This window comes from Pseudophryne corroboree, chromosome 5 (genome assembly GCF_028390025.1).
Source record: "Pseudophryne corroboree isolate aPseCor3 chromosome 5, aPseCor3.hap2, whole genome shotgun sequence".
In the NCBI taxonomy this organism is placed as follows: domain Eukaryota; kingdom Metazoa; phylum Chordata; class Amphibia; order Anura; family Myobatrachidae; genus Pseudophryne; species Pseudophryne corroboree.
The window spans coordinates 602,886,291-602,913,369 of record NC_086448.1 but is presented as its reverse complement, the minus strand read 5'-3'; the positions used below and the strand labels follow the sequence as shown (position 1 = coordinate 602,913,369).

The 27,079-nt window shown below is 44.8% G+C and overlaps 1 protein-coding gene across 4 annotated transcripts in view; it reads right to left on the bottom strand.

The window, feature by feature from the left end:
• Positions 1–26,732, bottom strand: part of SPIRE1 (spire type actin nucleation factor 1) — a 524,996-nt gene extending 498,264 nt beyond the window's left edge. Inside the window, exon 1 of one of the 4 annotated variants that reach the window (XM_063923426.1) lies at positions 26,226–26,732. In XM_063923426.1, coding sequence (XP_063779496.1) covers positions 26,226–26,496 — 271 coding nt within the window. In that variant the 5' untranslated portion in view covers positions 26,497–26,732. The remainder of the gene's footprint in view (positions 1–26,225) is intronic. The other 3 variants (XM_063923427.1, XM_063923428.1, XM_063923429.1) reach the window with 3 other exon arrangements.
• Positions 26,733–27,079: the final 347 nt, after the last annotated feature.

Here is a 27,079-nt window from a genome sequence, read left to right as displayed (position 1 = left end):
GACGTTGTCAGGGCCCTGAAAAATATGTTTCCAGGAAGGCTGGAGTCAGAAAATCTGACTCGCTGTTTAGCCTGTATGCACCCAACAAGATGGGTGCTCCTCCTATTTGTTATTTCATTTTTCTCCTGTGGGGTACATTAGGATTTATGTGGGGAGAATATGGATTTATGGGGAGAACAATGTGAATAATTCATGTGTGGAGCAATAGGATTTCTGTAGGGAGCAATATGATTTATGTGGGGAGCAATGTGATTGTTTTTTTCTGTGTAGGCCAATGTATGTGTGGATTTTTTTTTTTTACTATGAGGGCCAATGTGTGTTTTTTGTTTTTTTCCTTGGGGAACTGATGGTGTGCCTTGGCAATTTTAAAATATTGTTCGGTGTGCCGCGAGTAAAAAAAAGGTTGAAAATCACTGGTCTAGGAGAAGAATGTGCCAATGGGTGTTTCAAATTCTTTCAATTTCTGCATGTTTGCTATTATATTGAGTAATGAATGAAAAGTCTTTCTGATTCTCTCTATCAGGTCCTCTCTTTCTAATTTGCTGATGATCTCTAGCTGATTCTGTAATGTCGATTCTTTATATCCTTTTCGTAGAAACTTCTCTTTGAGGCTTTGCTTTGTTGTTCGAAGGTGGTGTCCTCAGTACAATTTCTCTGCGGAATTGTCCTACAGGGATGTTCTCTATCCACTGCCGGTGGTGGTTACTGTGGTGTGATAATAAGGAATTCACGTTCACTTTCTTGATGTGCATTCTTGATTGGAGTTTATTATTTTCGCATAAATTTCTAGATCCAGGAACACGACCATCTCTTGACTGGTTGTAGAAGTTAAATTCTAAATTTAGGTTATTGGAATTAATTTGTGTCAGAAATGCATTGAGCTCTTTTTTTGGGCCTGTCCAGATGAAGAATACGTCGTCTATATATATCTTTTCCATTTAAGTATTTTCTCAAGATGGGGGTTGTTGGTCCATATATTCTGGTCCTCCCACCAAGCTACGAAGAGGTTTGCGTAGCTTGGTGCGAGAGATGTTCCCACTGCTGTCCCTTGGTCTTGAATGTAGAAATCCCCCTCATACCAGAAGTAATTGTGGAGGAGAATGTAATCTATATTTTCCATCAGGAAGTTAATCTGTGCGTTTGGGATATTGCTTTGATTAGATAGGTAGTGGAGTGTTGCGTTACAGCCTGCTGTATGATCAATTACAGTATACAATTATTTTATGTCGCTTGTGCAGTGTGTATAGGAATCTTTCCATTCTACAGTATCCAGTATTTGTAGAATGCTCATAGTATCTTTCAAGAAACTGCGTTGTTTTGTGACTAAGTCTTGTAGAAAATAGTCCAGATATTTTGACAGATTAGATGAAATTGAGCCGCCTGTCAGGATCTCGGCGGTCAGGATACAGACGCCGGAATCCTAACAGACAACATTGCCGCCAGCCGGAATCCTGGCGCAACATGACTATTCCCATTCGCGGGTTGTCCGGGATACAGTCTCTAGGTCAACAGTAACTTGGTTGACATGAATTTCACAATTTTTTCTTTTTTGAATCTTTTCATACATAACGATCCACGCGGACTACAATTGGGAATAGTAACCTGTGCCGAGCGCAGCGGTAGCGGCAGGGGCGTAGGGAGGGCGGTTCCGGTGAAGCTTGAGCTCCAGGCGCCCAAGACAGTACAGGGCACCGCAGCTAGACTCCACTGGAACCTCCGCCTGGCCGCAAGCAGCTCGCAGCCACAGCTGTCAGTCACTGACAGCTGGAAGCCCAAGCTGCATCAAGTCTCTCCCTCCCCTCCGCTCCCCACCGGTCCGTGACTTGCGTGTGACGTCACACGCATGGACGTGCGGAGACGCGGCCAGCAGCAGTCGGGAAGCAGGAGCGGCAGATTAGTATTTTTTTTTTTTTTTTTTTTTTTCTCTTTTGTGTTTGCGGCGCTACCAGGGAGCACAGCTACAGGGGCATAAATACTCGGGGGCAAATCTACTGGGGGGCACACCTACTGGGGGCACACCTACTGGGGGCATAACTGAGCCACGATCCTTCCCTATGAAGCCACACTCCTATTTTTTGGAAACTTTCGCCCTGGATGCCCCAAGGTCTAGAACCAGCCCTGGTAGCCACGCCCCCAATTCAGTACAGGGGAGGGGGGCGCCGAAACATACCTTGCTCCAGGCACCATGACACCTTGCTACACCTCTGGGTAGCGGAGCGAGGCACCTTTGCAAGGGGACACGGTGCACTAAATGGGGTTCCTGGTCACTCTACGAAGAAAACACCAAAAAACATTAAAAAACTCATGTCGACCATTTGACCTGTCGACCTAGAACATGTCGACCTAGCATCCCTGTCGACCTAGTTACTGTCAACCAATAGTGGTCGACCTAGTTACTATCTACCTTCCATATCACACCCGGGTTGTCCACGACACCTATAGAGCGAATAAATCTGTCAACCAATAGTGGTCGACCTAGTTACTATCTACCTTCCATATCACACCCGGGTTGTCCACGACACTTATAGAGCGAGAAAAGACCCTGTGGCGAGAGCAGCGAGCCACCGAGACAGCAACGTGGCGAGCATCACGAGCCGCTGTCGGGATCTTGACAGCCGGCATCCTGACTACTGGTAAATCATACTGAATCCGAATAAACAAGTTGTTTATACAAATATTATGGCAGCTTTTTGTATTGGACACCTGAGGTCTAGAAACTAAATGTGATTTTCACAATAATTACTTATACCACGTTCACACTGCCTTTAAAAATCCGGGTTATTGCACGTGAACGCGCAGTATTCCGGATTTATTTGCAGTGTGAACGGGGGGTCCTGGCAAGTTCCCGGGTCGTCTGACCCAGTATTTCAACCCAGCAATAAAGAAGGGTTATTCCCGGGTCAGGCGCAAGTGTGAACAGTGTTCCCGGGTCGATGCGATCCGGGACCCATTCACACTATAGGAGCAGGCGGCGCTTGTAGATAATCTGATCTCCAAGCGCCGCCCCCGCATGTGATCCGGTGACGTCATCGACACGGCAATATGCCGTGTCGGGCCGCCACTATGAACGGGGTCTCAAGCGGGTTGCACCCGGGAAGGACTCGTGCACGAGTCCCGGGTGCAACCCGCTAATTGTCAATGTGAACATGGAATAATTGACTCTAGAAGAGAAACGCAAAAATAAGGATAACAATGATTATATTACATTACCATATTATTTAGCAACATAAGTTTTATCTTAAGTGTGCAATCATGCTGAGATGCATCTTATGTAAATTGGGTATCATCCATTATAACAGTTGTGACCGTATTAACCAATTGTCACAGTTTTCAACATAAGTTAACACAGCAATCAAGAAAAGAAAAAAAGACGACAACGACTTCAGAGATTAAAAGGTCAACAGCACGCTTGCTATTTTATGTTGGGAAAATGTCGATTATACAAAGATTAAAATAGAATAACCGAACTGCAATGGTATCTCTAGTCGTAAGAAAATTAACTGTAACTGGAATATGCAGCCATGTAGAAATATTCCATAGGGTGGCTAGGTGGTCCAATGTGTGACTGATGGTTCGTCTTTGTAAGCAAGTGGTGGATCAGAGATACCGTCATTGGGTGTGCCTACACAAATCCCCATGGCAGCATCATGATCATATTTTCATAGATCCACAGCTGAGGATGCAACCAGGTGCACCACTGAATCAGGACCTGTGTATGGTTCCCAGTTCTGTTTATCCACAAAAGGAATTAATCTTGGCACACTTATCTATTTCACAAACGCACTCACCTTTGTTTTCTGCATGTGTGAAAATATAAAGGGGAGTATTCTATTAGCCACAATAAACCGTTTTTGTTAGAAAAACCAGACTTTTACTGCAAATCATGAAAAACCCCTATCCAATTAGCAGAATTTTTTTCCCCACAATAATTTTGCACAGATTTCACTTCACTTATTCTGAGCAGGTGAAAACTTGGGGAAAATCCCTATTTTAAAGGGAAAAAATGTCAGAATTTGGTTCGGAACCCTTGGGACACCCCTCTTAATGACTAATTAGGCACTTAAAAGTTTTTAATTATTTTTAATTGGCCAATGATGACATCAGATTTGGGCTGAAAAAGTGCAAAGTGATGGCATTTAGGGTTCAAGGTATAGGATAGGTATATTGGGGTGCTTTATGAATGGGACTAGTGCTTTTAGGCTTGCAGGTGGGAGTAGTCGGTCTGTTTACACTTTTTTTTTTTTTATAAAGTCCCATAATATGAACCAAATATATACTTCTACCCATTTTTATGTACCCCGAATTCAATTTGAGTACTTATTTTGCTGAAAAATGGGAAAAATGGGAGCGCGCATACCCTCGAAAAGCAGTTTTTGCTTCAATTTTCGCGTGATAAGCACAACAATTTACTGCTAATAGAATACCGCCCAAAGTGTGCTACATTGTTCATGTGCAGGTAGTAATCCTATGTAAATATTAACAAAAGTTTAATTATAACATCCTGGCATGGAAGTTATAACATCACTGTTAACAAATCTTAACTATAGTATCAAGTAACTAAACGAAGCAGGATATGACCTTAGTATATGTACACGAATAGGATCTTTATCGAAGGATGCTCCACTCCTGTAAACATATCCACAGGCTTACCAAGTAGTTATAGTACTAGTAGCTAGTAAACACTGATAAATGGATTTTATTTTATTTTTTTGTAATTATTTCTAGAATATTTCTAGAAAAAAAATGGGCAAAACCATGTGCACTGCAGGCGAGAGAGAGAGCAGGTGTGCAGAGAGAGTTAGATTTGGGTGGGTTATTTAGTTTCTGTGCAGGGTAAATACTGGCTGCTTTATTTTTACACTGCAATTTAGATTTCAGTTTGAACACAGCCCACCCAAATCTAAAGGGCCCTACACATTGGCCGATCCGCCGCCGAGCTGCCTGACGGCGGATACGGCCGGCGGGCGACCCGGCGGCGGGGGGAGTGAAGTTTCTTCACTCCCCCCGTCACGCGGCTCCATTGAAGTGCAGGCATATATGGACGAGATCGTCCATATTGGCCTGCATGTACAGCCGACGGGGGACCAGCGATGAACGAGCGCGGGGCCGCGCATCATTCATCGCTGGAGCCTCCACACTGAAAGATATGAACGAGTTCTCGTTCATTTATGAACGAGATCGTTCATATCTTTGGCTGATGTCGGCTAGTGTGTAGGGCCTATAACTCTCTCTGCACGTTATATCTGCCTCCCATGCAATGCACATGGTTTTGCCCATTAGCTAACAAATTTGCTGCTATCAGATCTAAATTAGGCCCAAAGATTCTATACTAACTATGTGGCCCAGTATTAACAAAATAATTCTTTGTTTTCTAGGGACTGTTCTTCCATGTTTGAAATCTCATTGGGAGGAAGTTTCCAAAAAGTGGTAATACAAGTTGCTGCTTCCTAAGGGGGGTGCTCACGGAGCGATAATCTAAGCAATCTGACTAGATTGCTTAGATTTTAAGCCTGATCTGTCCATGTGTACCACCCACAGCGATAGCGATGCGCGGCCCCGTACGTCGCTATCACTGGTGCTAGATTGGCCTGGCTCAATCTAGCAGGTCGCTCATTTCACCCGCTGGGTGAAATGAGCGGCCCCCCTGCCCCAGCATGCTCAGCACACATCGCGCTGTACTGAGCGGGAGGAGAGATGTGTGCTCAGCGGTTCGCTCAGCACACATCTCTCCCCACATCTGCCCGTGAATACGGGTGTAGTATGGTATGCCGGCGGTCAGGCTCCCGGCGACCAGCATACCGGCGCCGGGAGCCCGACCGCCGGCTTACCGACAGTGTGGCGAGCGCAAATGAGCCCCTGGCAGGCTCGCCGCGCCACGCTATTTTATTCTCCCTCCAGGGATGTCGTGGACCCCCAGGAGGGAGAATAAGTGTCGGTATGCCGGCTGTCGGGATTCCGGCGCCAGGATACTGTGCGCCGGGATCCCGACAGCCGGCATACTGAAGACCACCCCGTGAATACGGCCCTTTTTTCAGCACCTAAAGGAAAAGTGTCAGCAGTTGCGAATTCAGCACAGGGGAATGAGACAAATGCCTTCAGCCATGGTGATTTACTACTTAACACAAATTAAAGGTAAGATTGATTTATTTATTAACAAATAGATGACGACCAGTAGTCAGCCATAAATCATAATATTAAACTTGTATATCTATTTTGCAGACAAAATAAAGGAATTTTTCAGCTTTTACATACCGTATTTGCCGGCGTATAAGACGACTTTTTTGCCCTGAAAAACATGCCTCCAAGTGGGGGGGTCGTCTTATACACCGGGTGCACTTCAGTTGGGATAGACATAGCTGCCATAGTGGCCTCCCGATGCCCGCCCACCTCATTCTACATACCATCCAGTATCGCGCGGTATCCAGTGCGGCCGCGGCGGGTCATCAGCGTGGCCCGCCCCTTGTCTACGCAGAGCTCGCACATGCGGACTTGCGCACTAGTGCCAATTACAGGGAGATGCAGGGACTGGCCGGAGGCGCTGCGGTCGCGTTGTGGCCGTACAATGGTGACAATGACAGGTACTGTAATGGCACTAATACTAATACTAATGGCACTCATGTGAAACCGGTAACAATAAATGCACACAGGGGTATACTTTTATACATTTTACAATCTGATGTTCTTTTACGTTTTATTTGGTGTGTGGAAGGTGTGCGGAAGAGGGGGTAGTCTTATACGGCGAGTATATAACAAACTATATTTTGAGTGGAAATGTTGGGGGTCGTCTTATACGCCCAGTCGTCTTATACGCCGGCAAATACGGTATTTGGGAGACACTAGGGCTCTGGCCACACCCACACAGTACTACTCACAGCTCCTCCAATTCTCACTACTCACTATAGGCACTTGATCATTTCAGCCTCAGGCCCATGTGGCCCTAAATACAACCCTGTATATTTCTCTAACATTAGGTTACTGAAGTGATCTCATACTGCTAGCTTCAATAGGACATACAGCGTGAGATGCCTGGTGCAACAGAACTTTTCAGAGTGTAGCGACCATCTTATTCTTTCAATATTGCGTCTTATTCGCACCACAGACGCTGCAGGTAGGATGTAATGGAGTCTGAGCTCGTCCAACATCCATTATAATGACTGCCCCTTTTAAAAAAAATAAAAAAAATCGGGCGAGTTCGACCGGCATCCCGCACATAGGGCCTAATTCAGACCTGATCGTAGATGTGCTAAATTTAGTCTTCAGACATGCGAGGGGACGCCCAGCACAGGGCTAGTCCGCCCCGCATGTCAGGCCCCCCCCCCCCCTCCCCCGCACAAGTACAAAAGCATCGCAGAGTGGCGATGCTTTTGTACTGGAAGAGTAACTCCCGGCCAGCACAGCTCCTGCACGCTGGCAGGGAGCTACTTGTGACATCACGCATCCGACGCGGCCCCTCCCACCAATGGTCCGGACACGCCTGCGTTGCCCGGACTGCATTGTTCTGGCCAGCGTATGTGCAGTTCAAACCTGATTGCTGCTGTGTGAAAACGCACAGCAGCAATCAGGTCTGAATTAGCCCCATAGGGCGAACTCAGACTCCATTACATCCCGCCCTGCGATGTTAACCACACAGGAATTAGCTTTAAACATGTACAAAGTTGCAGATGAAGCACAATGAAACACAGCATGATAAAAGGCTCAGCCACTGCATCGTATCTATATAGGGATTCAGACTCATTCGCACACAGATGCACAAATGTCGCACATCGAATTGATCAGTGCAATCTAGCAAAGCAGTGATGTTGCTTTCGGTTTAATTCGTGCAAATAAGATGCACATTTTGATCGAAAAAAACACTCAATGCAGCCGAGTCGCCTGTGACCTGGTGCACCGAGAGGGGCTGTTTGGTACAACTGAAGCCGTAGAATATTAACAGATGCAGTTGATGTCTGACAGTTCAATAGCAAGTCACATGAGCAGCCTATTTAGGTAATCTATCTATATTTATCTAACATTATTTTTGTATATTATTTAGATTAAAATGAGCATACTTTGTGAGATGTGATATCAGCAGATACAGTTCATAACTGACAGTTGTCTACACAGTAGTGATCTTTCTACCAAAGCTGAGTGACATCATAAAGGCTGTTTATGATGTAGGCAAGTCACATGGTCAGCATGGAGAGGTGAAATATCACATCTTGCATGTATTACCATGGCTAGCTATCATTTAAATGAAAATAATCTTAAGATTACACTGTCAGTAGACATTCTGCGGCATACACATCCATGCTTGGAGAGTGATAAAGAGTGATAATTTGGAGAGAGATATAGGTTTCATAAAAGTTGGACACAAATCTGACTTTTTATTTTATTTTATTTTTAACAATAATTATTAGTAGTCAATATATTTACATCCCACAAAATATATAGACCATGGAACCCTTTCCAAACTGAGTGGGCCACAAGATGTAGTCCATACTTTGCTGAAGACAATGGTTTTTGTCCCAAGACTCTACCACCTCCCAGTCCTGAAGTATCTGCATGTGTCAGAGGCCCTAGTGGCGATGCAGCCGGTGCATTGAATTGGGGCCCGCCGCAGTGATGGGACCCGCAGCCGGTGGAATAACAATGAGTCACACTGACTCATTATATACAGCCAGTCAGCCATTCAGTGACACAGACCAATACAGATTATGACAAATCAGGGGACGCTATGTAGATTTAAGTATTATCCACATACAGATTATACTGAAATCTGAAAGAGCTGATTCTGATTAGTTTACCAAGAGACATGGTACAGATTGATAATAGCAGAGGACCTAACATTGAGCCTTGTGGTACTCCGACTGAGGAAGTGAAGAGGCGGTACTGTAGATCCATAGAAATGAACACTGAAAGCGCCATTTAATAAGTAGGATAAGAACCAGGATAGAACTGTAGGCACGATTCAGAAATGGATACAATGCAGATGTTTGCAGAGTTGAGTGATTTTTATCCTATTGTATGGCCCATGTGTCTGAGTTGCACTGCACAGGAAGAAAGTGATTTCTGACCGCGCTCGCAGGGAGAATTTGGACGCACAGAAATAAACAGTCATTGTGCATTGGTGGGAAGGATTGGAGGGGTGTGGCTAGACAAATGCAGATGTGCTGGGACCGTTTCATGGGCGTGCTGCAGCCAGCAACTGCGTCTGTGTACTGTACACAGTTCAACTGGCCTGGCAGCTCAGTTTCAATGGACAATCCTATGGTTAAATCAGAAGTTCAATGATGCGACCACTGTTGGTGATGGTGCATCTTTGTACACAAGCGGCAGACTAGAGGCGCAGCTGGTGGGCATATCTATACACATTTTAAAAGCTGCAGCATTAGCATATTGTCACAGAAAGACTGCACATACCTCTGAACCAGGCCCTGTGTTCTGATGACCTTGTCGTATTGGAATGACAAACTGTGCAATCACCTAATGTGTATGCCTGATTGCACGCTCCTGTGGTTCGCAAGCAACATCTTCTTGTCGGCCGTGCTGCATGGCCAATCAGAAGATGTCGCATGCGACCCGGTGCAGTGCAATTAAGGACGTATGAAAATGTTGTTCATTACATCAGATAATGCATACCGGCAATCTGTTATGGAAGGGAAATCGCCCCGACCAGTCGAGCATGTTGGAAACAAAAGCCTGACTGAAGATGGCCCAGTAAGCTGTACAAGAAAAGAAAGTGCCAAGGTGGGTGTTGGCAAGTCTCTTAAGTAGCTTGGAAGGACGTGGGAGCTGAGATTTGAGTTAGCAATTTGAGAGCGTTAGGGGTAAATTTACTCAGATGGGAGTTATATTTAAGATGGGATGTTGCCCAGAGCAACCAATCAGATTCTAATTCTTATTTATCTAGCACCTTCTAGAAGATAATATCTGGAATCTGATTGGTTGCTATGGGCAACCTCCCATCTTAAATGAACTCCCATCTTAGTATATTGACCCCTTAGGGTCAGGAGTCCATTTTTGTCAGAACAGGAGTGATCATTGCATGTTTGAATAATGATGGAAAGATACAAGAAGAGAGATTACAGATTTTAGTTAATATTGAGATGAGCACAGGAGACAGCTCTACTGATCTGTGAGGGTATAGGATCAAGAGAAGAGGTAGTAAAGACAGAAGATGAGAATAGTGTAGATACTTCATCTTCATTTGTGACATTAAATAAAGAGTAGCTACGAGAGGGCACAGGGAACTTATTGAGCAGGTTGCTGCCTAGGGAAGAGCATACTAATTCATTTCAGATCTTATGAATCTTGTCCTTGAAATAGGAAGAAATATATTGGGCAGTGATAGTAGCTGTTGGGTTGGGTAAGAAGTAATCTAAATTAATCAATCCATCTTAAATTTGTTTAAGATGACTTCCTTACTGTGTGTATTCCTCAGCTTACACATGCGCTTCCCACTGCATGGTAGTGTATAAGTATGTTACTTAAAATAATCTTCAAGAGCTGGTAGCCTATAGTAGCTGAATCATAATGGAAGTTTTAATTTATTTTCCAAGTCCAGTCTGGGGGGTAAAATAATAGGCAAGTAAAGGAAAATAAAGACTAAGGGGGATATCCAATTAGCCCCCGTAAATTACTGGGGCTAACTGTCCTGCTGGGGACTATCCTATTACCCCTGATAAGCCAGCACAAGCGGTGGCTTATTGGGGGTTACCTGACACTGCACCGGGTGCCGTCTCCTGACAGCTCCCAATGCAGCGTGCCGCCGACTGCCCGTGAGACACACAGGCATGGCGCCGAACGCAGACCCCCAAGCAGCAGTCACCCGGCGGCTTACCCCAGCCAGCGGCCACACAGCACCCGTGTCATCGGGACACCGCAGCCGCACACAGGTCCCGGCGGCTTACCTCAGTCAGCGGCCACACAGCATCTCCGTCATCAGCAGGAGGACGGGGACGCTGCAGGTTTTACCGGCCATCGGGGATTTGGTTTCGCCTGCCTCAGGCAGGCGAGACCAAATCCCCAGAAACAGCCCTGTTTTCATGCGAAAACGGACCTGTTTCTACCGAAAACACACAGGTTTCACTGAACCTGTGTGTTTTCGGGAGAAAGGGCATTTTTTTTTTTTTTTACAGGTGATCAATCTGGATAGCCTGTAAAAAATAAATAAATAAATAATTGGTGAAACATTGGAAAAATGGCGAAAAACATACGTTTTTCGCATCCGATGTTTTACCGGGGCTAATAGGATATCCCCCAATGGCTGTGCCAGGAAACAAATTTCCCTTTTTCCAGTCTGGATCAGTCAATGAAGTAGAAATGAGTAGTTGGTACAGGAATGAAAGCCATAGAAAAGAGAAACACCTGAAATTCTTAGTAGCCCTAGGTGTGTCTATCAACTAATCTAAGTGGAGTTGCTTACTGAATGATCTCAGTATCACTTAAGACTGAACAGGATCCACAGAAGCATCTAACAAAAGATCAATTGTTAAACTTTCTCATTTTTCCCATTATATAGTTACATAGTTAGTGAGGTTGAAAAGAGGCAAAAAGCCCATCGGGTCCAACCTGTATTGTGTTAAGCTGTTCATATTATAATGCGCCTGCTGAAGTAATTATTTAGTACCAATTGACAACTATAATTCTTACCACTCCCAGATATTTAATGTCAATATGTTAAATGCTATAGCCCTGGATACATTTTCCAGTTAGAAATTTGTCCAATCCGTTTTTAAATGCATTTACAGAGTCTACCACTATCACCTGCTCCAGCAGGGAGTTCCAAATCTTTATTGTACTTACCGCAAAGAACCCTTTCATACGTTGTGTACGGAATTTTCTCTCCTCTAGCCTCAGCGAGTGCCCACGTGTCCTCCAATACAGAGTTCTTTTAATAAACAAGTCCCCTGCCAATTCCTTGTAAATTACCCTTTATATATTTGAAAATATTAATAAGGTCTCTTCTTAGACGCCTCTTTTCTAGAGCACAGGTTCTCAAACTCGGTCCTCAGGACCCCACACAGTGCATGTTTTGCAGGTCTCCTCACAGAATCGCAAGTGAAATAATTAGCTTCACCTGTGGACCTTTTACAATGTGTCAGTGAGTGATTAATACACCTATGCACCTGCTGGGTTACCTGCAAAACATGCACTGTGTGGGGTCCTGAGGACTGAGTTTGAGAATCACTGTTCTAGAGCAGTGGTTCTCAAACTCGGTCCTCAGGACCCCACACAGTGCATGTTTTGCAGGTAACCCAGCAGGTGCACAGGTGTATTAATTAATCACTGACATTTTTTAAAAGGTCCACAGGTGGAGCTAATTATGTCACTTGTGATTCTGTGAGGAGACCTGCAAAACATGCACCGTGTGGGGTCCTGAGGACCGACTTTGAGAACCTGTGTTCTAGAGTATACATATTTAACCTAGTAAGCCTTTCCTCTTACTCCAGTGTCTCTAATCCTTTACTCAATTTAGTAGCTCGCCTTTAAACTCTTTCTAGTTCCCCGATATCTTTTGTATAATATGGTGCCCAGAATTGAACACAATATTCCAGGTGCGGACGTACCAATTATTTGTACAGCTGCAGGATTACATCCTCGTCCCTTGTCTCAATGCCCCGTTTAATGCACACAAGCACTGTACATGCCTTCTTAGCTGCATTTTGACATTGTGCACGGTTATTAAGCCTATAATCTATGAGCACTCCCAAATCTTTTTCCATCACAGTTATACCCCTATATTTTCCCCATCTAGAGTGTAGGATGCAAGTGTGTTTTTTGTCCCAAAATGCATAACTTTGCATTTTTCTATATTGAACCTCATTCTCCATTTAGATGCCCAGGTTTCAAGTATAAATAAGTCGTTCTTTAGAGACTCCACATCACTTTCTGAATGAATTACCTTACACAGTTTAGTGTCATCTGCAAAGATTATAAACTCTTCTTGGAATAGCCCAAATCTGTGAAGCCTTTACCTTATAAATTCTCAAGAGCAGGGCCCTCTTCCCTAATGTGCTTATTCTACCTTCACCTATACAATCATCTCCTTTCCACTCTGGCACCAGCCTTTGGGTTTGGCCACCCTGCAGTTATTTGGGTACTATGACTGATGCAGCAATATTTATAAACCTTGCCCTGCAAAGTTTTGTACGGTAAATCACTGTTTCTGTACTTATAAAGGTGCTGCAGATCATTTTTGGAGCCATATAAATAAAGGATAATAATAAATTATAACAACATGGGACTGGATGGAGACATGGGGCTAAATGTAATAGCCGAGAATCCGGTATTTAGCCCATGGTTACTATTCTGGGAAAAATATACTGGCAAAAATGTAGGTTTGCTCAAAATCTTTACCTTTAATGGGATTGTGTCATCATTTTTTAGGGCAATAGGCAATTCCCACTTCTTCTGATGCCTTGGTCAGTTGGGATCGGGGAAATCAAACATGTTGAAAATCCACGATTGAATAATTACAATCAAAAATGATAGGGACTGGCAATTAAAACATCCTGTTTTTGGGTGATTCTCTTACAGATCAGCTATCAATGTCTGCCAATCGACAGATTGAATCACTGATCGGCAGAACGGGGGATCAGTCTGTAGATGTATGGTCCACATAAGTCCATATAGCTGCTGAAATAGTTTTTGCATGGATCTAGGGTTAGATAGTTTTGTAATGGATATCTTGGACAAAGTTGACACAAATCTTTTGTTTCAAACAATCATTCATCAAAATTGTTTTTTTTGCTTCCAAGAGTGATAAAGTGGACAGGGATAAACTACCAACCAACCAGTTACTGTCATTTTGCAAAAACACAGCCTGTAACAGGGATGCGGTCAACATCCCGCTGGACGGGATCCCAGGCGGTCGAAATACCGACGCCGGAATCCCGACCACCACAATCCCGACATATTCTCCCTCCGTGGGTGTCCACGACACCCATAGAGGGAGAATATAATAGTGTGCCGAGCGTAGCGAGGAATCGTGCCCGCAGCGTGGTGAGTGAAGCGAGCCCGCAAGGGGCTGCGTTCCGCTCGCCCCTGTCGGGATTGTGTGGTCGGGATTCCGGCGTCGGTATTTCGACCGCCGGGATCCCATCCAGCGGGATTACGTACTGATCCCCTGTAACATGGCAATTAGGAGCTGATTGGATGGTTATCTCTCTCCACTTTATAACTCTCCAAGGCTTAGTACAATCACAAAGCCTACAGAGGGAAAGGGAACTGGTGTAACAAGGAAAGGGCATAATGTGTGGCAAAGGGGTGTGGTCTTTTAGGTAGATTAGATTTAGGTCGACCACTATTGGTTGACAGTAAGTAGGTCGACATAGTTACTAGGTCGACAGGGACTTCAGGTCGACATGTACTAGGTAAACATGAGAAAAGGTCAACATGAGGGTTTTTTGTTTTTTTTTACTTTTTTCGTGTCGTTTTCTCCGAACAGTGACCGGGAACCCCAATTAGTGCACCGTGTCCCCTCGCATGCTTTGGGCAAGGTGCCTCACTGTGCTCAGCATAAGTTACCATTCCCAATTGTAGTCCACGTGGATCATAAAGTATGAAAAAGTTCTAAAAATGAGAAAACATGTGAAAAACTAGAACATGTCGACCTAGAGTCCCTGTCGACCTAGAAACCATGTCGACCTAAAGACCGGATCCCGTGGCAAGGAGAGGGGGAGATATTTTGGGAAGAGAAGAAAAATAAGAGTGAGAAAAAACAGAGTCAGGAAAAGAAAAATGGTAGCTTTGTCCTAAAAATTAAAATGTAACTGATTAAATAGTACCAAGGAAAATTGTTAAAAGGATTTTCCACAGGGAACCGTCTGTTACAGACTGTGCCTGGGAGGGTGTCCTATTTTACTGATTATCTGGAGGCTATATTTAGCCAGAAAGGGAAGCATTAAAAAAACAAAAACAAGCAAAGTCAACTTAGTTCTTCATTACAAATATCAGTATATAAAGCGATAGCCAAAGAGGGATACATTTTGGTATAACAAGTAAATCACATAAAACGGATTAGAGAAAACAGGCCATTCGTTTAAATGGTTGCATCCATTTAGAATACATGAGTCTAGAACAAATGTTCTCACACAAGGAAGACTGAGAATCTGCACATTTCAGAAGACAACTCACTATAACGGCACAGCAGCCCATAAACCTATTATTAAAGTGTTGATAATTGCTGCATGTGAGAACTAAAGTCTGATTACACAACCTCAAAACATGTTTAATCACAGCTATACAGAAATCAGCTACTTTAGCAAACTCCAGAAATCAGCTACTTTAGCAAACTCTTCTACAAAAAAAAACACCCAAAACTAGCGTTTTATCAAAAGTAATTACCACTAGAAAACCATTGAAAGCTTTATTGTCGACTGCTGTCTGTTCCAACTTTCCTAGACATGGCCCTCTGAGGTGCAGGTGACCCTAGCAACCTGTAGCACTTACTAATTATTTTGGCATGTTACTTTACATCATTGTGATTGGCAGTTACAGCAATTAAACCCTCCAAGAGTGCTGCATATCCCATTTGGATGAGGTAAGGGTATGTGGTGTGGTGTCAATATCTCTTTGGTGTGAGAAGGAGGAAAAGTCAGCCGAGAATGGACACAGAATGGCTACAGTAAAAATACATAAACTCAAAATACAACGGTATTTCACGCTGTAGATGTAGAGGAAAAGCTGCATACTGTACGTGTCCTTTCAGAATATTTGTACTGGAAAAGGTGGCCAGTGAGATTTCCGTATACCGATAACTTGTATCTTGTAAAAGTCAGACATTTTTTAAGGAAGAGTGCACAGTGTACACCGCAATACTGTTCCGTAATGCATTTATTTGGTCTGGACTTTGTCCCTGATATTTCATCATGATTATTTGTTACGTTTGTTGTACTGATTTCATGTAAATGCTGTTCTAATATTACCTTCTAAGAATATCTATGATCGTCACATCAAAATAAATGTTTCCTCTTTTTTAGTTAAGTAACTGAAACACAATGTTGTATAACCAGATAACCCTCGATAATACACAATGGAATCCAGAAAACAAAACCAAAGCTAAGGCCCAGTAAAAGGAAACAATATTATTATTATTATTATTATTACATTTTATTTATAAGGCGCCACATGTGTTTCGCAGCGCCGTACAAAGGACAGTACAGGAGACAAAACATATTATTACAGTAAATAAATAACAGAAATAGAGTACAGGTAACAGAGCACCACACGTTCTCAAGACATAATACAGCTAAGATGTAAGTATTGATGGAGTGATCATTGTACTACTAGAGGCTGGTGGCAATAGATGGCGATGAGCCTTTACTAGCAGGATAAAGACGGTCGTTGAGTAGGGGAGAGCTGCGAGTGAAATGTGTCGAGACGAGGGCTTAGATAACAAGAGGAAAGAGGGCCCTGCTCTGAAGAGTTAACAATCTAGTTAACAATCTAGCAGGATAAAGATGGTCGTTGAGTAGGGGAGAGCTGCGAGTGAAATGTGTCGAGACGAGGGCTTAGATAACAAGAGGAAAGAGGGCCCTGCTCTGAAGAGTTAACAATCTAGTGGGGAGGGGCGACAGACAGATGACAAGAGGTACAGGCAAGTGGGAGGTAGCCAGATGGCAGTATGCAAGCAAAGCTGAGGTGTTCACGGCATGAGGCAGGGGGGTGGAGGCGCGGCTTCAGCACTGGGTTATGCATCGGGAGGGTATGCTTTGATGAATAGGTGGGTTTTTTAGTGGCCGTTTGAAGCAATACTGAACATTTTATTAGCCCCCCGTAAAGGCACCCTTATTGCACTCATCCAGTGAGTCTTTGTCAAATGATTGATAGATATTATGCTGCTATTTTAAGGAACGTTTTTTTTTACCCCCTTCATCTCAGACTTGTCAGAATTGATTCTGCCAAAATCATGGAAGAAATCTTTAAAGCTGGGTACACACTAAACGATGTGTACCCAGTGCGATATTGGCAGCAACAAACCTGGCGGGGGGTGTCAGCATTGGCAAGTGCATACACATTTGCTGATGTCAGCAGCGACGGAGCGGTGTCAGGGGGAGGAGCATTGCTAGTGTCACCCCCAGATTGAGCTGTATGTACAGGTGACGGGTGATGTCGCTAGCGATCCGCAGGAGCGTGCATTGCTAACAATCTAGTAGGTACACACTGGACAATAACGCAAATTTGTCTTAAATGGTTGCTATCAGCAAATTAATTTAATAAGTTGTCTAGTGTGTACACAGCTAATATACGTTTAGCTACAGTTTTACTTTAGCTGGCATTCAGACTAACTCTGTTCCTATTTGCCATAATGATGACTGTAGTGTTTTTTAGTTTTGAATTCTGGCCTTAAGGCCCTAATACAGCATGACTAGTAGTTGTTTGAAAAATTCGCAAAACTACAACTCATTCCACTAGCATGCGGGGGGGGGGGGGGCGCCCAGCGCAAGTTAAGGACGCCCCGCATGCCGAGGCCTGGTTTGATGTGATAGCAATAGCAATGTTTATAAGTCAATAGAAATGCAACACAGCAAACAACTTAAAAATACATACTCATGATGTTTGAGGTTTTTTTTAATGCCATTAAAGACGTATATCGCTGTCAAAGGAGTTTAAATGCTGCAAATGAATGAAAATGGGACAAGTAGTGGCTGAATAAAATGGCATGTGATAAACATAAATGGGTTTAACGTGGAACAGCTATTTTTAGTGTTAGTTCTGTTTATATGCTTATAAATGCAACGCCTGTGGGTTTTGGAAGCTAAATGATGCCCTAATGGAGGAGACTCAAACAATGCTGGTGGATCATTATTCAGTACACAGTGCAGGAATGCATTCCCTACCAGAGCATAGCAGGTAGCGATAGAACCATTTTCTTGCAGCATAAGGTGGGACTTTCCACTAGAGCAGTGTTACCCAACCTCGGTCCTCAAGGCACACTAAAGGGCCATATAGACAGGAGAGATGTGTGCTGAGCGAACCGCTCAGCACACATCTCTCCCGCCGCTCAGCACAGCGCGATGTGTGCTGAGCGATGCGGGGAAGGACGGGGGGGGGCGCTCTCTTCACCCGGCGGATGAAATGAGCAACGTGCTAGATTGAGCCTGCATGCAGGCCAATCTAGCACCGGCGCATCGCTATCTCTGTGGGGGGTACACACGAGTGATCTGTTCTTAAAATCTAAGCAACCCTTAAGGTGGATAATCAATTGTTTGGAAAGTCAGTTGGCTGTCTGTTTTTTCCTGTATGTTAGATAGGAAAAAACAGACACCCAACCAACTTTTCAAACATTTGAGTTCCCCCCTAACAGTCCTGGTATTAGTGACATCCAGGCTTGAACACAGGTGATTTAATTAGTACCTCTGTTATTTTGATTTAACCATCAGTGCCTGGATATCACTAATACCTGCACTCTTGGTGTGCCTTGAGGACCACAGTTGGGAATGCCTGCACTAGAGGATGCCCAGCTCTGGAAAATGTACAAATTCACTCACAGTTACAGCATCCTAAGAAGCCAACCTCCCAGCTACACTATGAGCACCCCATGGAACCATACAGCAGCCAGATGGAAAAACCAAATAGCATGTTATACTTATCATTGAGGTTACCAACATCAAAGCCACCAAGGAAACTATTTCAATCAGATACATTTTTTTTACATGTTCTTTATGAATGTTCAGTATTGATCTCAAAGGATTCAGTAATTTAGATGTCATGAACGATGGTCTCCAAAAGGATTTTAGCACTGAACAAGCTTTACACTAGACAGCACAGAGCATAAAACCGTTTGGTCATCTGTCAATGTACTGAAGTGGGAGGTAAAGCAGAAGGGATCACTGTACTTATGTACCTGATGTGGCTCCTTCACTATGTACTTGAATCCTGACTGTATGCAGTTAGCATTTCATAGCTGACTGCACACTTTGCATGCATCATTCATAAAGAAAAATGTTCATACAGAACGCTAGTGGAATAGGTTTCCCTCACAGAGAGACCCAGCGGACTAGTCTTTGTGTCTCCCAGCAGTCAGTATATTGACAATCTTGGCTACCCTGCTCTCTTCCCTCCTTCAAGTCGCTGCACAAAGCCTGAATGTTCCTTTACAATTCCGACAGCACAGTCTCTTATACCCCTTTTACACTCGCAGAAAAATCCCGGGATATTGCACGTGAACGCGCATCATCCCGGGATTCTTCTCAGTGTAAATGGGTACAGGGACAATTTCCCGGGACGAGCATCCCGGGATTTCATCCCAGGTCAAAAGCAGGGTTGAACCCGGGACCGTCCCGGGAAGCTGGGTAGTGTGAAAGGGCCCGTCCCGGGATTCACTACCCGGGACTGTTAAAAGGCCTCCGATTGGAGCTTTCATGGGCTCAGAAAAGATGATGTCATCATTCAGAGCCCTGGGGAGCGTCCTTGATGCGTGTGAGGAAGGCAGCATGGCGACCTGGACAGACCAGGAGGTGAGAGAGTTGCTGAGCATTAGGGGAGAGGAGGAAATTATGAGGCAGATCACAGGCACAGTCAAAGATGCAGTCATTTATAAAAACATCTCCAAGATGCTGCAAGCCAGGGGAATCATCCGCACACAGCAGCAAGTGTTAAACAAAATGAAAACTCTTAAAAAGCATTTCCTTAAGGTGCATGACAACAACAGGAAAAAGAGCGGTGTTGGCCGTATCGACTGGCAGTACTATGACATGTGCGCCAATATCTTTGGAAACACAGCTATATGCAGTCCGGTGAGTCTGTCTTCCAGTTCACAGTACACTGCTACAGAAGGCACTCCAGAAGAGACACAGACAAGCAGTGACGTCTGTCCATCATCACCGTTGTTAATTGACGACACACCTGAGGACAGCGACACATCATCCCAGCCGTCCATAAACACATCCAGAAACGACGACAGCATAACTGCAACCATTGAAGACGTCGTGGATGCTCAGACCAGTGACAGTGGGACTGTACAAAGTGCCGTCACCCCAACTTTACAGAAAAACAGTAAGTACATGTTTAGAAATTAACACTCATAGCACAAATCCACAATTGTTAATCATCCGGTTATGTGCGTAGTATGAGTGGCCAGTGTGGCGGCAGCGTGGCGAGCGCTAATGAGCCCCTTGCAGGATCACTGCGCTCAACACGCTGCTGGCACGGTGGCACACTTTGCATTTTCTGCCCCCACGCAGGGGGGCTTTGCATTTTTAAAAAAAGTTCAATGTTGCAGAGTAGCTAGTGTATAGGTGGATTAATGCCACAAACACATGTTTGCTAACGCTGCTATTTTTATATACGCTCATTTTGTATTTCTTCTCTTCACAGTTTACACCGTACCGCCTAGAAGGAAGAAATTGAACAGAGCGGAGCAAGTGGCTAAAGCCATGTCAAATGTCCTTGTCGACCAACTCCGAGAGATGGACGCTACAATGTCCGCACAGGAGGATGCAAGGCTCGACAGGTTTCTAGAGGCAGAACGCCAAATGCATGATGCATTCCTTTCCCAAGTCATGACAATGCAGGAACGCATGAGTAGAGAGCAGTATGACCGCCACAGGGAATTGCACCAAATGAACATGGCGTTCTATGAGCGTATGACCAATACCTCAAGAGCACCAAACCAACACCACAACTCACAATACCCCCCTGAGCAGGGTTTTTCATCATTTAATCCTGGTCCATACTATGCCCCAAATACTGCACCATCTAGTGCGCCAAGCCCAGAGTTTACTGTATTGCGCAATTTGCCGTGAAACACAGTGAATTGCTTTTTTTGGTTGTTATTTGTTGTTAAATAACCACAGTGTGGTCATTGTTTATGCACAACTGTTTGTGCCTTCCTTCATTTTTTTCTATGTTCTGTTTTGTATAGTGTCTACATTAAAGCACTTTTTATTTATTTTTTACACAGTGATAATATACTGCAGGGACACTGTGGTTTATGGTGTTGTATCTACAAACCTACCAGTGTTTTTTTTTTTTTTTTATGCCAATAAAAACTTGTTTGCAAATCTAGGCATAACATTCCCATTTGTGCGTAAAGTAGACCATGTTTACAGTGTTTTCTACATTGTTTATGCATATATACACAGTTGCTGGCAATGTGTTTTTTTTGGAAAAACATAAATAATGAACCCAAAGATCAAAGGTGGAATACAAAATAAAAACATTTTCATTCACCAAACATGTTGTGCTGATTCTTAAACACTATTGTACCAGTGCTGCAAGGTTGGACGTAATAGTGTGGCGTATTTGTTCTGCAGCGGAGTTTGAGGCAGTCCCAAACAAAGCACCTTCCACATGTGGGTTTATAACCTCAGGGTCCTGCACAGTCCACTCAGGAAGGAATAGCTCATTTTGCAGTTCACAGATGTTGTGCAGTATACAGCACGCAGCTACTACATTAGGCATATTCATAAGGTCCACATCATTGCGCTTCATCAAACAACGCCATCTTCCTTTTAACCTGCCAAAGGCGTTCTCAACCACCATCCTTGCTGAACTCAGGGTGTGAGTATAGGTTTGTTGCTCTGGGGTTAACTGGACCTGTTGGGTGTAGCCTTTCATAATCCAGGGGCGTAAAGGGTATGCAGCATCCCCGATGATGTGGACAGGGATCTCCACCCCATTCACAATCTTTGCACACTCTTTGGGGTACAGCCAGCCTCCCTGCTTCTCCTCTACGATGTTGTACAGGTCAGAATTGGCAAGAACTCGGGAGTCATGAGATCGGCCTGGCCAGCCAATAAACACATCTAGGAAACTAAAGAACAGTAAAATTGAAAACAATTAGAATGTAAAACTCACACATGCAACTCATCCCACCACCCCAAAAATAAACACTTACCAATATTTGTGGTCCACAACAGCCTGTAATATGATGGAGTGCCAGCCCTTCCTATTAAAATAGTCAGCATGGTTGTCACGTGGGGCAATAATGGGGATGTGTGTCCCATCAATCGCTCCTCCACACTGCGGATAGCCTCGCTTCACAAATCCAATGATGGTATCCTGTAAGCGCTGTCCTTGTGGTAGAGATATGAAGCGCTTGTATAAGGTAGATACAATTGCTTTAGTCACCTGGTGGACTATGACACAGCAGGTGGAGATTGCAACACCGAACAAGCATGAGACTGAGCGGTACTCTCCTGGGGTAGCATACCACCACAATGCAATAGCTAATCTCCTGCGTGCCTCGATGGGTCTCCTAAGCCTGGTGGTCTGCATGTCAAGTGCTGGGGTAAGTAATTCCAGGATGTAGTTAAAGGTTGCACGAGACACACGGAAGTTAGCCATCCACTCCTCATCCTGGTAAGCTTCCCCGGTCCTCATAAAGGCTTCTCCGTGCCGGCGATCTCTGGACCAAAATGAGCGGTTAGGGCCCATACTCACGCTCAGTATGATACTCATCCTGGATGATATGAAGGCTCTCCTCCTGCGCAAATATTGGCGGCGACTAGCAGCCCTATCCAGCATAAATTGCGCCCTCCTCCTCCTCATAAAATATATGTGCAGTATACTGCACAGTGTGATAAGCTGCATCATGCTGTCAGTGGCTGTATGAAACATCTGCAAAGCAGAAAGAATCATGAGCTCAGGCATACACACTGGTACTCCGTCGGCCATGACTGCAGCAATGGTGTGAGCAGGCACCACCCCTCCCTTTGTTGACTAGTGTGACCTCATCAATGTGAGCCAGAAAAGGCCATTTCTAATGACACACGTGCATTTGCAGGGATATCCCGGGATCAGTGTAAATGGGGCTGTCCCGGGTCGATCCCAGGTCTTAGTGCAGTGTGAAAGGGGTCAGTCCCGGGAAGGCATCCCGGGACGCATCCCGGGAAGCATCCCGGGAGTGACCCGGGAGTGCGAGTGTAAAAGTGGTATGACTGACAACATCTCTCTATCAATGTACACTGGCTCCTATTGTCCACACTGCAGAAAACAAACTCTGGGATCTGCTGATGCCATAAAAATAATCAATAAAAAACCAAACTAAATGCTGCTATGTTACCAAAACAGCTGGACTGCTGTGCCAACCAAATATGTTCAACAGTCCACAAAAGAAGACTTCATATTAACACCGAGGCTGCCTGCTTAGTACGACAACTAACACATAGCAACGGCATGCAAAAGCCATCTAGAACTAGTGTATAATGGGGGTCATTCCGAGTTTATCGCTCGCTGGCTAGATTTAGCAACCGTGCAAACGCTATGCCGCCGCCCACTGGGGAGTGTATTTTAGCTTAGCAGAAGTGCGAACGCATGTGCAGCCGAGCTCTGCAAAAACAGTTTGTTAACTTTCTGAGTAGCTCTGAACATACTCCCCACTTGCGATCACTTCAGCCTATTCGTGTCCAGATTTGACATCATACACCCCCCCAGCGAACGCCCAGACATGTCTGCGTTTTTTTAAGACACGCCTGCGTTTTTGCAAACCCTCCCTGAAAACCGTCAGTTGACACCCAGAAATGCCCCCTTCCTGTTAATCTTCTTGCGGCCATCAGAGCGAATGAAAACTTCACTAGAACCTATGCACAACCACAACGGCCTTTATACCCGTACGTCGCGCGTGCGCATTGCAGGGCATACGCATGCTTAGAAATGCCATTTTTTAGCCTGATCGCTGCGCTGCGAACAACGGCAGCTAGTGATCAACTCGGAATGACCCCCAATGTGCAGTACATAAAATTAGGATTTTGTTAAGGGTTTGGTGGCAATAAAACTACGCACAAGGCTTGTACTCATGAACCGCATATTTATACAAAGCACACACTAATGTGAAATGCTGTTTATGTATCGAGTCTTATTGGTGTCTAGATACAAATTGGTCTGTGTTGATAACAGAATGGGGGTCATTCCGAGTTGATCGCACGCTGCCGATTTTCGCAGCGATCAGGTAAAAAAAATGCCAAAACTGTGCATGCACCGCAATACGCACGCGCGTCGTACGGATACAAACAGCATAGTTGCTGTGCAATGCTTCTAGCGACGAATCCATTCGCACAGCCTATCGCAAGGAGATTGACAGGAAGAGGACGTTCATGGGTGTCAACTAACCGTTTTCTGGGAGTGACCAGGCGTTTGCAGGGCGGGTATCTGACGTCAATTCCGGGACCTCCGTCGCTGGAATCATCGCACAGGATAAGTAACTACAGGGCTGGTCTTGTTTTGCACAAAATGTTTTTGTACCACTCGGCTGCACATGCGATCGCACACTTGAAAAGCGAAAATACACTCTACCGTTGGCGACGACTATGTGTTTGCACGGCCCCTAAAAGTAGCTAGCGAGCGATCAACTCGGAATGACCCCCTATATCTCCAGACCATCGCTTAAAGATAGTTTCATTATAAACACTTCTCTAGCTTTGTAAGAAACCTATAAGTATAAGAGCCATGATGAGTAACTCATTACTGCAAATTAAAACATATGGATTTTGACATGTCTTATTATGCATTCTGGTGGTCTCAAATATACTGTACATAATATACTCAGAGTGCCACATAGCATTCATTATACTAACTATACAGAGATTTAGTGAAGTATCTAATACATAACACGGTTTCATATTAGTACTAGTTACAGCAATAAAATTACTAGCTTAAATTATTTATTTCTATTGAATTTTATATCTACTAAAATAGCATGAGCCTCTAACCGTACAATCAAGTGATAAGTATACGTGATCTTAGCAACAAGAACACTGGTTCCCTTCCCTCATCCACTGATATTCTGAAGCATTTGGTGCAGAGAGCATGAGAAATTGATGTTTTCATGCAAAACCAGTGCAAATCAATGCGAGATTCACTGCATCCGCTGTAAGGAAGGACGACATGGAAAGCTTGGTTTCATCCTGAAATCAGGAAACCCAAACATCTCATTTGCTCTACATAATGTGTAGCCATTGCATCTGTTTCTCAGTGTGTCCGGCTCTTCTAGATGGGACCTGTATGTTTATACATATAGATCTGAATGGGAAAACGGCTCACTAGTCATCAGCAATTATTATACTCGAGAACCTTATTACTGATTAACAAAAAGAGCCCAATATAACTGTGTTACATAAGCAAAGAAAGAGAGAGAATAGTGCGACTCCAGGCAGGCTGACATATTCACCACGGACTGCCATGTTCAGATGATGAACAATAGGCTAGCTTCCACATCCTACTGACAGGACCCAGTGTAGTTCCACATGCAGAAGCTACATAATGACGCCAATTACTGATGTAAACAATGATGTCCCCATATAGCATCAAGCATGCACATTATTCTTAATGTACACATGGCCATTCAAATAGCCTGTAAAAATGGTAACATTAGACAAAACATACTGTATATTATGCTGTAAAATTCCAGCTGCAAGGAATAATACTAAAATCCAGGATGAGACACTAATATCATTCAACCTGTTTTCACACATTATAACATCTGTTAAGTACATTCACTTTGAAGTCTATGTACACACAGCTGGCCCTGCATGAAACAAGTAATTGGCTATAAAGAGATGTATTTTTTCCCTGTGAGTAATATCTCATTTTGTGTGTACACAGTTTGTCACTGGGCCCATCCTACATGCTGGAGGAACTACACAAGTAGCCTATGCTGGTACATTACTCACCAGGAAGTTTAACAAAAAATATTTTGACTGTAGATGTCATGAGAACATATATATTATTATTTATTTATTTTTGTAATTTCTACATGGAATTGTAGCTCTAACGTCAACCTACAGCTTGCCAAAGAGGCAATGAAAAGATCAGTGTTTTGGGGGAATATGTGAAAGGATGGTGGTCTGTGTGTGATTGGCTAAGGAGGGGGTGTGACAGGGGGAGCACCAGTGTACAGCAGGGTTTGGGAGAACTTAATGAAAACCAGACAATGTAGGGATGATGGGGGGAGGGGGACATATTGGCAGGGAACCGCCACTTAAGACCAAGTGAATGGACACAGCACAATAACCATGGACACAGCACAATAACCAATGAGTCAGAGTCCCACTGCTTACTTCCAATGAAGCCATCATTACAGTGGCCAGAAACACAGCTGTGATCTTTGCTGCTGCTGGTTATGCCCAGTGTGATGGCCCCTGAGTGACTGAGTGTAAGTGCAGAGCTCACACTCACTGACAGCTCCCCGGGGTACAGCAATGCGGCATAGGAAGCCGCTCTGTGGGGGAATGAATGGCCCGGTGGTGGGGTGAATGAATGGGTCCATAGACAGAGTGAGGGAGGGGAGACACGCACAGTACCTGGCCCGCAGCTCTGGCTGATGCTGACAGCTCCATCTCTCCGGATGCGGATCTCCGAGGCTCCGGCTATCCTGTGCCGCTGCCCGCTCTCCCCGGCCCGCATGGAGGCACAGCACTGGTAGCACACCGCCCAGGCCTGCTCCTCATTAATGGGCTGATTGTACAAATCCAGAATCTCTTCCAGAGACAGCGACCTCCCGTCCCCCGCCGCGCCGCTCTCTGCCTCACCGGCCCCGCTGCCCGAGCTCAGCGCCCGAGGGGACTCTGCCATTCCCGGCTCTCAGCGCCCGCCTGCGCCGCTCATCCCTGGCTGCCGGCAACAAGACATCCTCCCCACGCCGCTCCGGTGCGGGCTGTGCGGCAGCAGCATCCACATCCCCAGCAGCCTGACACTGACACACACAGACGACTGGAGCCCGGCGGCTCTGTGATGTCACACAGGCACGGAACGCCCGCTGCCGCGTCACCTGGGAGGAGCTAATACCTGCCAGGCTGTGTGTACATGCTGGGGGAGCCAGACACGCTCCTGTGCAGCGCCTTACCTGAGCGCCCTGTCACTGCCATCATCATCATCATTATTATACTGCTGCGCCATGCTGTCACCCCAAGTACACGGGACAGCTGCAGCACTGTCCCTCCCCAGGTTATAGCGCCGTTACTAATGATTTATTGCCCCCTATACAGGCAGTGGCAAACGCAGTATTTCTAGAGGGGGATTTCCAAATGCGATCTGCAATCTCCCACTCTGCGGAACATTGGACCAAGGGGGTCATTCCGAGTTGATCGCTAGCTGCCGTTGTTCGCTGCGTAGCCATCAGTGGAAAAAAACGGGTACTTTGCGCATGCGTATGCAC